The 13,593-nt window shown below is 37.3% G+C and overlaps 1 protein-coding gene across 1 annotated transcript in view; it reads right to left on the reverse strand.

The window, feature by feature from the left end:
- SPACA1 (sperm acrosome associated 1) overlaps positions 1-13,593 on the reverse strand; it is a 66,879-nt gene that overhangs the window by 14,344 nt on the left and 38,942 nt on the right. The window contains 1 exon segment of the mRNA XM_044060234.1: positions 13,100-13,201. Within this exon segment, the coding sequence (XP_043916169.1) occupies positions 13,100-13,201 (102 nt within the window).

Raw genomic sequence — 13,593 nt, forward strand, 5'->3', positions numbered from 1 at the left:
AGGTAATTAATAGATTTGTGGTGTACAGCTGAAATTTGGAACATAGGTAGAATACATACATAGTACACAGGTACAGTACATACATTGTAGATTAGCCAATGTGTGTGAGTAAGATTGAAAACTATTATCAAGTGCTCTAGATTTAGTATGTATATGTTATCCGCTTTCACTAGCAATCATGGCACTGACAACTTTGCTTGAGATGTTGCCTGATGAGGTCTTTAAAGGAGGCTTTGGATGATGTGTTTTGAATGCTAGTAGGGACAGAGTTCCATTTTTAGCCACTGAACTACTATATAGTGCATCTCCAAAGCTATTGTAGCTGTTGGTGACTTCTAGTTTGCTTGATGATCTAAGAGGCCTTTTGGTTGAGTGATGTTGTACTAGGATTTTGAGGGCAGGACACTTATTGGGAAGGTAGTAGATAGAATGACAGAGGCAGAGCTGATTGTAGGTTAGGAGGTTGGGCAGTTCAAGACAGTGGAGCTGTCTCAAAGCAGTACAGTGATGAGTTCTATATGAGCAATTTGCAGCAAAGCGGGCAATTCTGTTATAGCAGGCTTCCATTTTGCTTAGTTCAGTTTTGTTGAGATTAGTCAGAATGGGAGATGCATAGAGTAGGCTCGATAGAAGTTGGGAGCAAGCGATGGCTGATCTTGTGTTGTTGGTAAGAAATGGTTTGATACAGTAGAGTGACCCCAGTTTGGCATGTACTTTTTTTAATAGTTAAGTTGAGATGACTATCAAATTTTAGGTGGGAGTCTATGGTTATTCCCAATAGCTTAGCCTGTGCCACTGGAGCAATTGGAGTAGCATTTGTGGAGTAGATAGTGAATTGACTGTTAGTGTTTTTGTTAGAACTGGTTATAATCATAAGCTGAGTTTTCTTTGGATTGAGGATAAGTTGGGCTTTGGTAAGGTAGTTTTCAACATCAGAGAATGCTAGTTGAGTTGTTTGCAGAAGGGTGGGAATGTTTTGTGCAGCACAGATTAAGGTAGTGTCATCTGCATACTGAATTACAGACGCATGCTGTGTGGAGGTATGGAGGTCATTTGTGAAGACTGTGAATAGTAGTGGTCCTAAGATAGAACCCTGTGGGACTCCTATAGTTATGGGCAGCTGAGGAGAGAGAGAATTTTCCCATTTCACAGCTTGGTACCTGTCAGTTAAGTAGCTTTGGAACCAGGTAAGAGTGGAATTTGATAGATGATATTGGTTTAGTTTGTTTAGCAGGATTTGGTGTAAGACTGTGTCAAATGCTTTGGACATATCCAAAAAAAAAGAGTTGACACTTGTAGGCCTTCATTTTTGAGACGGTTTACTGTGTCTGTGAAGCAGAGGAGGGCTGTAGTGGTACTATGGGCAGTTCTGAAACCATGCTGAGTAGGTAACAGGATGTTGCTGTCTAGGAGATAGTTTAGCATCTGGGTATGGATGCATTTTTCTAGGATTTTGGCCAGGGGGGAGAGTAAAGCAATGGGTCTGTAGTTATTAAGTTCAGTGGAGGTCCCACCTTTATGTATGGGTGTAACATAGGATATTTTCCAGAGTTTGGGCACATAGTTTTCAACAATTGATCTGTTTATGAGAGTGGAGACTGGGATAGCAATAGCATCTGCTGTGAGTTTCAAGAAATAGCTGGGGAGTAGGTCGGCTGCTGTTGATGAGGTTTTTAGTTTGGAGAGCATGCTTTTGATTGAAGTGGTGGAAACTGTTTTGAGGGTAAAGCTTGTATTAGTGTTATTTGTGTTGTGGGGGCTAGTGAGGAAGGAACTGTCCTGTGATACTAAGGATAGAATTGAGTTCACAAAGTGGGAGTTGAATTGTGTTTCGATGGGAACTTTAGTGTCAGGGGTGGTTGGTTTGGGGGTAGCCTTTTGGGTGCATTTTAGTAGCTGGTTTACATTTTTCCAAACTTTTGTGTTGGTATTTAGTTTGTAATGTTGTGTAGTAGGATTTTTTTGTCCAGCCTAATGCATTTCTTTGCACGGTTGTGCAGTTCTTAGTTAGGCTTTGTGTTTCTTTGTTTTTTTTGATAGTAAAGCCAGGCAGTGTCTCTGGACTTGAGAATTTGTTTGGTTTCTTTACTGAGCCAGGGGTTTGTAGATGTTCTAACCTTGATTTTGCGCAATGGAGCAACAGTGTCTAGATGTTGTAGAAATGTTTTGTTGAACTATGCTACAGCCTGGTCAAGTGGGAGGGTTTTTAGGGGGGTCCAGTCACAGTTACAGAGTAAAGTGTTGAGGACCTCAGGAGATAATTTATTTGTGTTTCTAGTGGATATATAGTTAGTGGTTTTGCATATGCTTGTCTACTACGTATAAAGTATATTATGTTGTGGTCACTTAAGGTGTCTGGGAGACTGCCTGTGTGAGGGTACAATGTGGGGTTGTTAGTTAGGACCCAGTCAAGGATGGATTCCCTTTTAGATTTTTTTATCACATCTAGCTGGAATTTGGACTAGCTGCTGGTAGCCATAGAGATTTATTAGATCACTTGGTGGTTCTGATATACAGGTGAACCAATCTATGTTGAAGTCCCCCAGAATAAGGGTTTCTTGTGAGTATGTGGAAGAACACCAGGATAAGAAGTCTTCAAGGCTAGCAGGTGTATTACCAGGTGGAATATAGATCACGATTGTGGTGATGACCTTTTTAGGGTGAAGTTGAAGTTGTGAGATAAGTATGTCCCAATTATTGGGGGAGGGGTAGAAGTTTGGTAATTGATGGACAGTTAATACTTGTACAGTAAGGCAGTTCCACCCCCCCTTTACAAAGTGGTCTGTCTTGTCTAATGCTATTGTAGCTGGTAGGGAGAACTTCTGAGTTAGCTATGTTTTTATTTAGCCAGGTTTCTGTTAAAGCAACTATGTCTGGGGAGTAGTGTGCTATTGTGGCCTGGAGTTCAGGTATTTTATTTTTGATACTTCTAATACTAATATTTAGCATTAAAAGATGGTTGGTTTTGCTGCTGTTGTTGATTTGCCCAGGGATGAAGAAAGTGGGGGTGTTATGTTCTGACATTTGTGTTGGAGCAGTTTGTGTTGGACAGGATGGATTTGGGCCTGGGTTGGGGTGGATATCCCCACTTATGGTGAGCCTGGAGTTAAAATGGTTATACAGATGTTGGAGTTTGGTGAGGAGTGTGAGAAAGTATTGTGTTTTTTTGGAATAGGAATGAGAGCATATGTGTTTAGTTCTGAATTGGTCCATTATGTAGTTCTTGAATAACTGTGGGCAGATATTATTATAATGTGTGGTGTCTGTATAAGAGAGTGAATAATGTAGTGTTGTGCTACTAAGTTTAGGAATATTGTTAGAGTGATAACTTGTGGTGTTGTAAAGAATTATGAGAAGACAGACTAGACATAGTTGTGTGATAGTCATGGTTATAAAGTTTAAGTTGTTTCTAGGTGGGGGGGTCTGAATAGGAATTATAGGGTTGCACTATATGTGGATGGGGAAGTAGTGTGGGTGATGTAAAAAATGCCTAGTGGGAATGAGAGTGATTGGGAGTATTTTGTGTGGAGCAAGTTGGTGTGGTATAATGTGATATGACTTGAGGAGCAGTGATTGGTGGAGGTGATGTGAGGGTGAGCCGTGGGTGTGGCTGTGATTACTATAAATGTAGAAGTAGTGAGGGTGGGAGGAAATAGGGGGCAGGGCAGGGGAGCAGAGAGAGCCCGAGCGTTAGCGAGTGCGAACGGAGTGGGGCAGAGCCAACCAAGACAAGAGAAAAAAGTAAGTATTACTTTACAAATCTGAACACTTTAAACAAATTCCTGAGGTCTAATGGCTTACCGGCAAGCATAATGTAATTGCTGAATAGCACTTGTGTCCTGGTGGGAGACTACTAATTTAAAGATGGCTCCATGCTCAGCAGGATTCTAATATAGACTTTGTATTGGGGGAGGGAGATAGCACAAGGGGTGTAAACCAGGTGGAATGCAAAGAAACCAGAGAGGCAATCAGTGGAAATCAGTGAAGGCCTCAGAGGGGGTAAGTAATAATTCAAACTACCTGTAAAGTGAAGGAGAGAAGAGACAGCAAAGTTTATTAAGGTTGGGAGTGTATCTTCACATTGACTTGCTGATTAGTAACCAGTTTGTGCACAGATTAGAGTAGGGAGATACATTAGTAATGAAGGGGAATGTATAGAGATGCAAATAAACAGGTGGGCCTCCAAGTGATACAAACTAAGGCAGAAAGCACTGAGAGGGCTGCTTGATGGTTAATTTAGTCACAGGGATGTGAATTAAATGTATACTGTCTATTGGACAGCTAGGATTACTGTACTAGCGGGGGAGTGGGGAGGACACAAGGCTACAACAGTCAGTTTTATTAGCAAGCTGAGAACTACTAAGAAATACTGCTAATGTAATAGCTTCCCTCTCATAAAACATACAAGTAGAATGCCTGGGTGGACTGACCCTGCTCTTGAGGCTCAAAATGTATATCCTTGTTTAGTTTGCAGTACTGATTCCTTCTTATACTGTATGGGTAGAGTGGTAGCCGCAGACTGCAGATTTGCTTGAGTGTGCTCTGAAGAGAGAGAGAAAAAAGAGAGGATGAAGCTAGTAGGAGGAGACAAAGATAGATTAAAGGAAGTAATGAGAATACAGGAGGGTGTAAAAGATACAAATCGGAGGATAGTGTGGATCAAGCAGGAGAATAGATGCTACTGCTACAGTTTGAGAGTGCTTCAACAGTAACCACATCACAGTGCCATAACTTAGTTTGGAAACAGGTTAATAAATCATGCACAATACATTTATCAGCCAATTATCCTGTGCATACAGGAAAAAGGAAAATGAACACTTAGCACAGCTGAATCAGTAGCAGAGACAACTGTAGTGCTAAATCAGTAAATACGGTTTGTAACTCCAAAACTAGGTCAATTAGATGTACATTGCAGTTATAACAGCAGTTTTAGTAGCATAGAGGCAACATAGCTGCAGTGGTAGTGTCAGTAAAAACACAATTCCTGAATGACAGAATCAACCAGTTAAATAAACCAATAAGCAGATCAATAGTCAGGAATCAGAAAAATGAATACTAGTTGTATATATCCAAATACAGCAAAAAGTAAGTATTACTTTACAAATCTGAACACTTTAAACAAATTCCTGAGGTCTAATGGCTTACCGGCAAGCAGAATGTAATTGCTGAAGAGCACTTGTGTCCTGGTGGGAGACTACAAATTTAAAGATGGCTCCATGCTCAGCAGGATTCTAATATAGACCTAGTATTTGGGGAGGGAGATAGCACAAGGGGTGTAAACCAGGTGGAATGCAAAGAAACCAGAGAGACAATCAGTGGAAATCAGTGAAGGCCTCAGAGGGGCTAAGTAATAATTCAAACTACCTGTAAAGTGAAGGAGTTAGTTGCCTTTTTTGTTAGACATTTAGACATTTCCAATTGTTCAAATGCTCTTTTAAAATTCTTTCCAGTCCTAAAGGAAAATGCAGATTCATACCCCACCACTTCATACAACTCTTTGTTTGTTTTAAGCATACTCCAATTAGCCTTTATAATGTCTGTAAAAATTCCTGTAAAGCCATTAAACTCAGTTGCACATGCCCTTTGGAACTTATTGTTTTCTCTTAATTCAACAAATTCATCCAAGGGTTTTCCTAATAAGGCCTTGTTTCTAATACCCCACCCTCTATATACTTCATCCAGAACCCCTTGGACCATCTCTCTTGGATTATCCCTCTCCATAAACATCTCACCAAGATAGTTTAGTTCCCTAGTGAGATCTTTTTTATCTGAGGTCATTCTTGCAATACATACTGCTTGCCCTTTTACAAGACTTTTTTTCTGAAACATGGGATGATTACTAGTATAGTGCAAATAACTATTATACCATGTACTTTTTCTATAAATTCTAGACTTAAACCCTTCTTTAGTCTGAAAGATAGTAGTGTCAAGATAATTTATACTTAATTTATCCCATGTATAAGTAAATTTAAAGAAAGTGGTGCATTCATTTAAGTATTGCATAAAAGAATCTACAGTCTCTTTACTCCCTTCCCATAAAACAAATATATCATCCAAAAATCTCATGTATAGACATATATTGCTACTATATGGACAATTAAATACATATCAATGTTCCCATTCCAACATTACCATATTAGTGTAAATGGGGGCACAAGCTGCCCCCATTGCCACCCCACTAATTTGCTGGTAATGTTCACCTTGAAAACTTATATAGTTGTGGTCAAGCACCACCTCCATTAGTTCAAGAATCAATTGAATTTGGTCTTTGGACATTGTAGAAAACTTGCGAATGCTTTCACTAAAAAACTGATATCCTTCCTGTCTCAGAATACTAGTAAATAAATCCCTTACATCTATGGTGAGAAAACATAAGCTTTCCTTCCATACTTCATGTGTTAACTTGCTTAAGAACTCCCATGAATCTTTAATTAAATGGTCCGTCTTCAATATAATCTCCTTTGTCCAAAAATCAACAAATACTGCCAAGGGGTGAGTTTTAGAATTTCTGGCAGAAACAATGGGTCTAAAAGGGGGATCTCTAACACATTTATGTACCTTAGGTACCCCAAAAATATTTGGAATAATATGATTGGGTTGCTTTAAAAAGTAGTAAGTTTTACCATCTATTCTATTTTCTAACAAATATTCCTCTAATAAAGAATCAATTCTACCATAAGCTATCATAATTTCATTTTTAGAAACTGGGGAATAAGTATTGGTGTCAAGCAAAATATTAGCTATGGCATTATTGTATTCTTCTGTACCATAAAACACGACTCCACCTCCCTTATCAGGCTTCATAATACGTAAGTCAGTTTGACTCTTCAAATCATTAAACAACATTTTTTCCACCTTGTCCAAATTAGGAAGCTCCACATTGTTCCTATTACTTTTATATGCTTCATAAATTTCTTCCGTGACACACTTTTCAAACATCATAAGGACTGGGTGGAGGTGTGGATTAATTGTACTTTTTCTATGTAAACCTATCTGGCAATTTTTCAAATCTTCCTCAGAACTTTTATAAAGCATACCCAAATTCAACTTCCTAAGGTAAAGCTTGAAATCAACCAAGGTATGAGTTATATCCCCATAACTTGATGATACAAATTTAACTCCTTTGGAAAAAAGGTTAAAGTGTTCTTTCTTAAGAGTGAATGGTGTATAGTTAAAAACTGTAAATCCTTTATATTCACATACAGTTCCATCAGGATCTAATATAGGTGCTGTTTCACTTTCATTCCTGCTTTTTTCCAACCCTGGTTTTCCCCTGAGGCCTTGTATGTATGATGGTATCCCGGATCTAAATTGTGTCGGGTTTTGCTGGCCAATCTCTCTGACCTTCTTACTGCTAAAAAATGGTCGTTATGCTCTGAAAAAGAGTCTAACTCATCTAGTCCCCTGTGTGGGGTATGACCTGTTCTTTCATCCCTTACATGCTCATTAATCCTTTCGTCTGTGGATGCACCCACTTTTCCATTTTTATTTCTGTTGTAATTATTATTCTTGTATGGCCCAGGATATGCTATAACTTCAGTTTATTGCTGTTTATCTCTGACAAACTTTTTTGTTTTCTTAAAAATATGTTGTTAATTCTCTTGTTAACCCTAAACAAAACTTTTTTGTATAAATGCTCATATTCAACAAATAATAGGTCTTTCAAAATGTCATCATTCAATTTTTCCACTTGATTATTCAACGCAGCTAGTGCCATTTCATTTTGTTTTATTAATTTGCTAATGAGCCCTAACCCACACTCATCAAAAAAACAATGAAATTCTTTAATAACTTCTTCAGTGTTAACTATTCCAAAGGGGTATTTAAACATTCTCAACCCCTGTGGAACCACTTTAAGGCTAAGGCAACACTGCAAGTATCTATTATCAATTTGTAAACATTTAAGTTTAAACAACTTTTTTTCTAACATATAAATCATAGCTTTTAATGTAGGCACATCTTTATCAACATCAAGCGCATGTACGTTAACATTGCTATCATTTGTTGAAGCAAAGTCAAACTCAAAATATTTGACCATAATGTCATTAAAAGACACCAGTTCGTTAATGTTCATCCTAGTGCCCACAGTTCGTGCAGTCTTATCTCAGTTGTTATTTTCATAGTTTACAGTACCTTTGGAGTTTTTGAGACACCGACAAGCAGCTTGCTCGCAACTACCAATAGTTGCTTCATTACCAATAGGTAATGTCTCCTAGGTTGAATACATTTGTCCTTTTTCCATCATCACCGCTCATTGAACGTTAACAGACACAGTCTTTCCCCCACCATAACTCGCTGAAGAAGAGCGTGAGGACGACGTAGTCAGCACTTCAATGGCTCGCACACTAACAGGTGAAACTGAACTTGAGTACATGGCTCCGCACGTCGGTTCCTTTTGCCTGAACAATTCTATAAGCCTAGTAAGGTCCCCTTTCAAAGCCGATATCCCTCTCTGACCTTACGTATTTCTTTTTGAGTTTGTGCAACACTGTCCAGCCCAAAAAGTTCATCCTCCTCAATAAGTGTAGAATCACCAGACTTATTCTCCATAGCCAAAACAGTGATGAAGAAAATAATTCCACTAAAATGAATTGCACCAACCACAGGCACCTGGACCCCAAACAAGAACACTCAAAACAAAGAATATAATTGTAGAAAACTCAGCCACAACGTGAAGCAGAGGTCCAAACCCACAGATGGTAGCAAGATATTTTATTAACAGGCAGGATAAGCGCTTTCGTCTTGTGTACAAGACTTCATCAGATGACTCCATTTTACATTTCATTTTATTTAAACCCATTTCAATTAAATTCAATTAAAATTTAAAGGCACATAAAACCATATGTAAAGAATGAGTATACAAACACTTGCATAATCAACAGGCAAAGACTAAAACTTTTTAAAAAATACTCCTTCATAACATTATATTGCTAAAAATAGAATAAAAAGAAAATAAAATATTTACTTGTTTAAATTTGTGTAGCTTTAGCCGTTAAAACCAGCTTAATAGTAATATATTCATTTAAACCGGAAAAAATGTTAGACTTTAACCTAAGCTGCCACTTCAATTCCCTATTTAGCAATAAAATTTTTACATCTCCCCCTCTGGGATTCATTTTCACCACATCTATAATCCCAAATTTAAAACCATTAAAGGAAGAACAGTGAACAGAATGTTTATATAGTGCACTAGTCTCTTTCTTAATCCAAATGTCATGGAAATGTTCATATATTCTATCCTTAAGGGCCCTCTCCGTTTTTCCTATATAGAATGCAGGGCACTTTTCACATATAGCCAAGTACACTGTCATTTTTGTATTACAATTACCTTTATAAAGCCATACTCTACTATTCAAACCATTTTGTAAACATACATTGTCTTCCTTAATGATATATGGGCACTGCTTGCAGTTGCCACATGAACTAGTTGCCTTTTTTGTTAGACATTTAGACATTTCCAATTGTTCAAATGCTCTTTTAAAATTCTTTCCAGTCCTAAAGGAAAATACAGACTCATACCCCATCACTTCATACAACTCATTGTTTTTTTTTTTAAATACTCCAATTAGCCTTTATAATGTCTGTAAAAATACCTGTAAAGCCATTAAACTCAGTTACACATGCCCTTTGGAAATTATTGTTTTCTCCTAATTTAACAAATTCATCCAAGGGTTTTCCTAATAAGGCCTTGTATCTAATACCCCACCCTCTATATACTTTATCCAGAACCCCTTGGACCATCTGTCTTGGATAACCCCTCTCCATAAACATCTCACCAAGATAGTTTAGTTGCCTAGCAAGATCTTTTTTATCTGAGGTCATTCTTGCAATACGTACTGCTTGCCCTTTTACAAGACTTTTTTTCTGAAACATGGGATGATTAGTAGTATAGTGCAAATAATTATTACACCATGTACTTTTTCTATAAATTCTAGACTTAAACCTTTCTTTAGTCTGAAAGATAGTAGTGTCAAGATAATTTATACTTAATTTATCCCACGTATAAGTAAATTTAAAGAAAGTGGTGCATTCATTTAAGTATTGCATAAAAGAATCTACAGTCTCTTTACTCCCTTCCCATATCCCAATATCTTGCTACCATCTGTGGGTTTGGACCTCTGCTTCACGTCGTGGCTGACAAATCTAATTTCATTCAATACTATACACTCACCTCATAAAGGTCAAATTTCATTTGTTACGAAATACAAGTTCAGTACCTGGTGCAGTTGTAACAATGGGAAAACTAACGTTTCCATTATTTGCTATTCTTTTACTAAGATTAATTCTAGCACCACATTGAGACTATTTCTGAGTGGCTTAGTACAGTTAGTGGAACACCAGTATAAATACCCACACACCTTAAAAGCTCTACTGCAACTTCTCTTGGAAGTCAGTAATCAACCCGCTAGCAACTGGTCTTCTAACTGACAAGAAGTTAAGGCCACTTGATCAACACAAAATCAAATATCTAAACTGACTTCTAATTTCCTCATATTAAAAACACAGATCTGAATCATACACCACATTCAATGACCCATCTCACTAAGGCACAAAGGAATGAACCTAGATCATGTTCCTTGATTATTAAACTAAGCCCTGTGGTATCCTACCAGTCTTTTCAGGGATAAACACACACACAGACACATATATAAAATATATGTCTATATAATTAATGTTTACTAACTGCAAGAGGATTCATAATTACTTTTCAAACTGATTTACACTGCACTGAAATCACTTACAAAAGTAGCATTTAGTATCATGCTTGGGCTCTGGATGTAATAAACACTTGGTAAGCTTGTCTACTGCAGGAATTTGCTTCCCACATAAATACTTCAGTTTAGGTGGTGAAACCATAGAAGAAAGACAGAATAAGGAAAAGCAGTAGTGAACTTAGTGGCAGAAAAACAAGCACAATTCATTTTTGGAAAAATTAGAGTGGAACTAAAAAGTCAATGAATTTATAATGTCTGAGATATTGAGATAAACAGATGAGGAAAACACAATCCTGTTATTTGTCAGGAAAAATAATGTAGGGACTTGGTAGCATCTGCCCGACAGAGAATCCAGAGATGATCTAGAAGAAAAGTTTTGATTTCTGGTAAATTTTATGTGCTGAGCAGTCCTAGTGCCTGAAGGTACAAGACGTGAGCCTGAATATATTGATCTAAGACCCAATAGAATAACATGTGCAGTGTATAGTAAGTAAACAGTAACAATAAGTAGTGGTCCACACACACACACACATAATCAGGTTAGTGACATGGAGTACACAAGCTTGCAAACTGCAAAGCATAAAACAGCCTTCAGCTAAACTTCCTCTTTACTTTAACACTAAGTCCAAAACATGGTGCTCCTACACAGTTGTTTGTCAGGTAGCAATAATAGTTTGTCTTCATAAGTAAATAGTTTAAGATATATTCTTCTACTTTTGCAGTACTATCCATCTGTTCGTGGTCAAGGCTCTCGGAAGCACCAAGTGACTGACTAGCCTTCATGCAGACTTTCCTGTCTGCAATCTGGTACTTGTGGTCATCCTCTCCTGCAAAACTTTTTTTTTTGCAAAAGATATACTTTGGGGTCTCATGTGCTTCATTTGTCCTATTATGCATGTATAGCTCACAATTCTGGTTCATATTTTGGAATGTGGAGTTTAAGTGGCAGGGAAAGTACACACAATAGTGTGGTCCATCTAGTTTGGGTATTCAGTTAAATGACATGTTCTAGTCATAATCAAAAATGGGTGATAAAATCATATTTTAGGATCAGCTACAGAACTGATGACATTCAAAACATGTAAGTAAAAAGATGGTAGAACAAAGTGGTCAGGAAGTATTACTTAAAGACTGGAGCTATGAACCAAATGTACTATGTCTTGTGGTACAGAGTTCTGTCCCCATTGTCTCCAGTTGCATCCTGTGTGATTTCTAGCAAGTCATATGACTACAGTGGCAGTCCTGTGTTTCTACTGAACAGCACTGCTTGTGCTTTGTTTAGTTTAATAAATGAATAAGCATACTAAATTTAGAAGTGTAAGAAAATAAGCTAGCAGCTACAAATCAAACAAGTACTCAAGATGACAAGGGCTGAGAAATTTTACATAGATAATGGCCAATATGAAAGACACATTTTCTGCTTAGGTCTCAGGAGAACAAATATGAGTCTAAGCTGCAAACAATAAATTTCTAATCCTGTAGCAAAAAAAAAAATAAAAAATTAGGCTGAGATGCTGGTGTCCATAACGTATTCAAAATAAACTATAATATTCCACTACAAACTTCAAAAACATAAAATAATTAAGCCAACTGGTAACACACTAGCTTACAAAGTGTTAAATGAGAATTATTGCCTCCCCAAATGAACCCGCTTTCATTAAGAAGTGCCACCAATAGACTTAGAAGTCAGTATGGCCCTCAGTTGCTAAGACCACATTACAAATGAGCTACTACTGAAAAGGAGTTCTCTAAAGTCGTCTCTGTCACCTAAAACAGCATGCCTACACAAACTGAGTACACGTGCCGAAAGTCCACATCAAGATTCTGAGTGCAAATGTTGTATGTGTGTGTGTGTGTGTGTGTGTGTGTGTGTGGGTGTGTGTGTGTGTGTGTGTGTGTGTGTGTGTGTGTGTGTGTGTGTGTGTATGTATATATATATATATATATATATATATATATATATATATTAGTAGCTGTATATAGCCTCTCTTCCAAACACATCCTAATATGACACATATATTTTTATTACAAACAGCATTAATATGGCTAGCTTGTGTAACAGTGTTGTCCTTTTCATTATGTGGGTTTTAGCTGGCATATTACAACCAAGTACTGATTAGAATGCAGTCTGTTATGAATATGGCAAAATGTAATTTTATTAGTACATCAGATGTACATGTACTTTACAGTACATGTTATTACTGATTCTATTATTTATATTCTTGTCTATTTCATGAGTTTGGGCTGAAAATGGTGTTTGAACAATCCACTTCCCCAGTTAACAGATGTTAAACAAAAATAAAATATACTATATACCAATTAACAGACATGAATTTCTCATATCTTCCTGTTATCTGTTTTTTCTTCTTGTATTGAATACTTACATTCACAATCTGGATTTTCACTGCACTCCTCAACGCGGATAATGCATTTTGTTTCTCCTGCAGGACATCCTCCTGTCCTATAAATTTCTCGAATCCCTACTCCTGTTATATAAAAGAAAAATCCTTTTGTTTAGTAAGTAACTCTTGTAGCCTACAGGACAGTAAATTGATGAACTTGCAGCAATGAAATTAAGTTTTAAACAGTGACTTGAGAAATCATATATCAGATATAGTGTTCTTATCTTGTCTAATCTCAGTGAAGACATTATCCTGGTAACTTGCAGTACTTTTCCAGGGTACACAGCAAGTGTAAAATGGTGATGATAAAGACTGTCTCTGCAGTACAGATGTTTTTTTTTCTTCTACTACACAATATATAACCAGAGTTATATAACCAGAGACCTAGATGCTGGGTGAGGAGCTCAGGCAGTGATGAGAGTGAGTCACCTACACTGGCTTACAAATTCAAGAGGAAGGGTACTGGATAAGTACTG

Source organism: Protopterus annectens, chromosome 1.part2 (genome assembly GCF_019279795.1).
Source record: "Protopterus annectens isolate FY-2018-M chromosome 1.part2, PAN1.0, whole genome shotgun sequence".
NCBI lineage: Eukaryota > Metazoa > Chordata > Ceratodontiformes > Protopteridae > Protopterus > Protopterus annectens.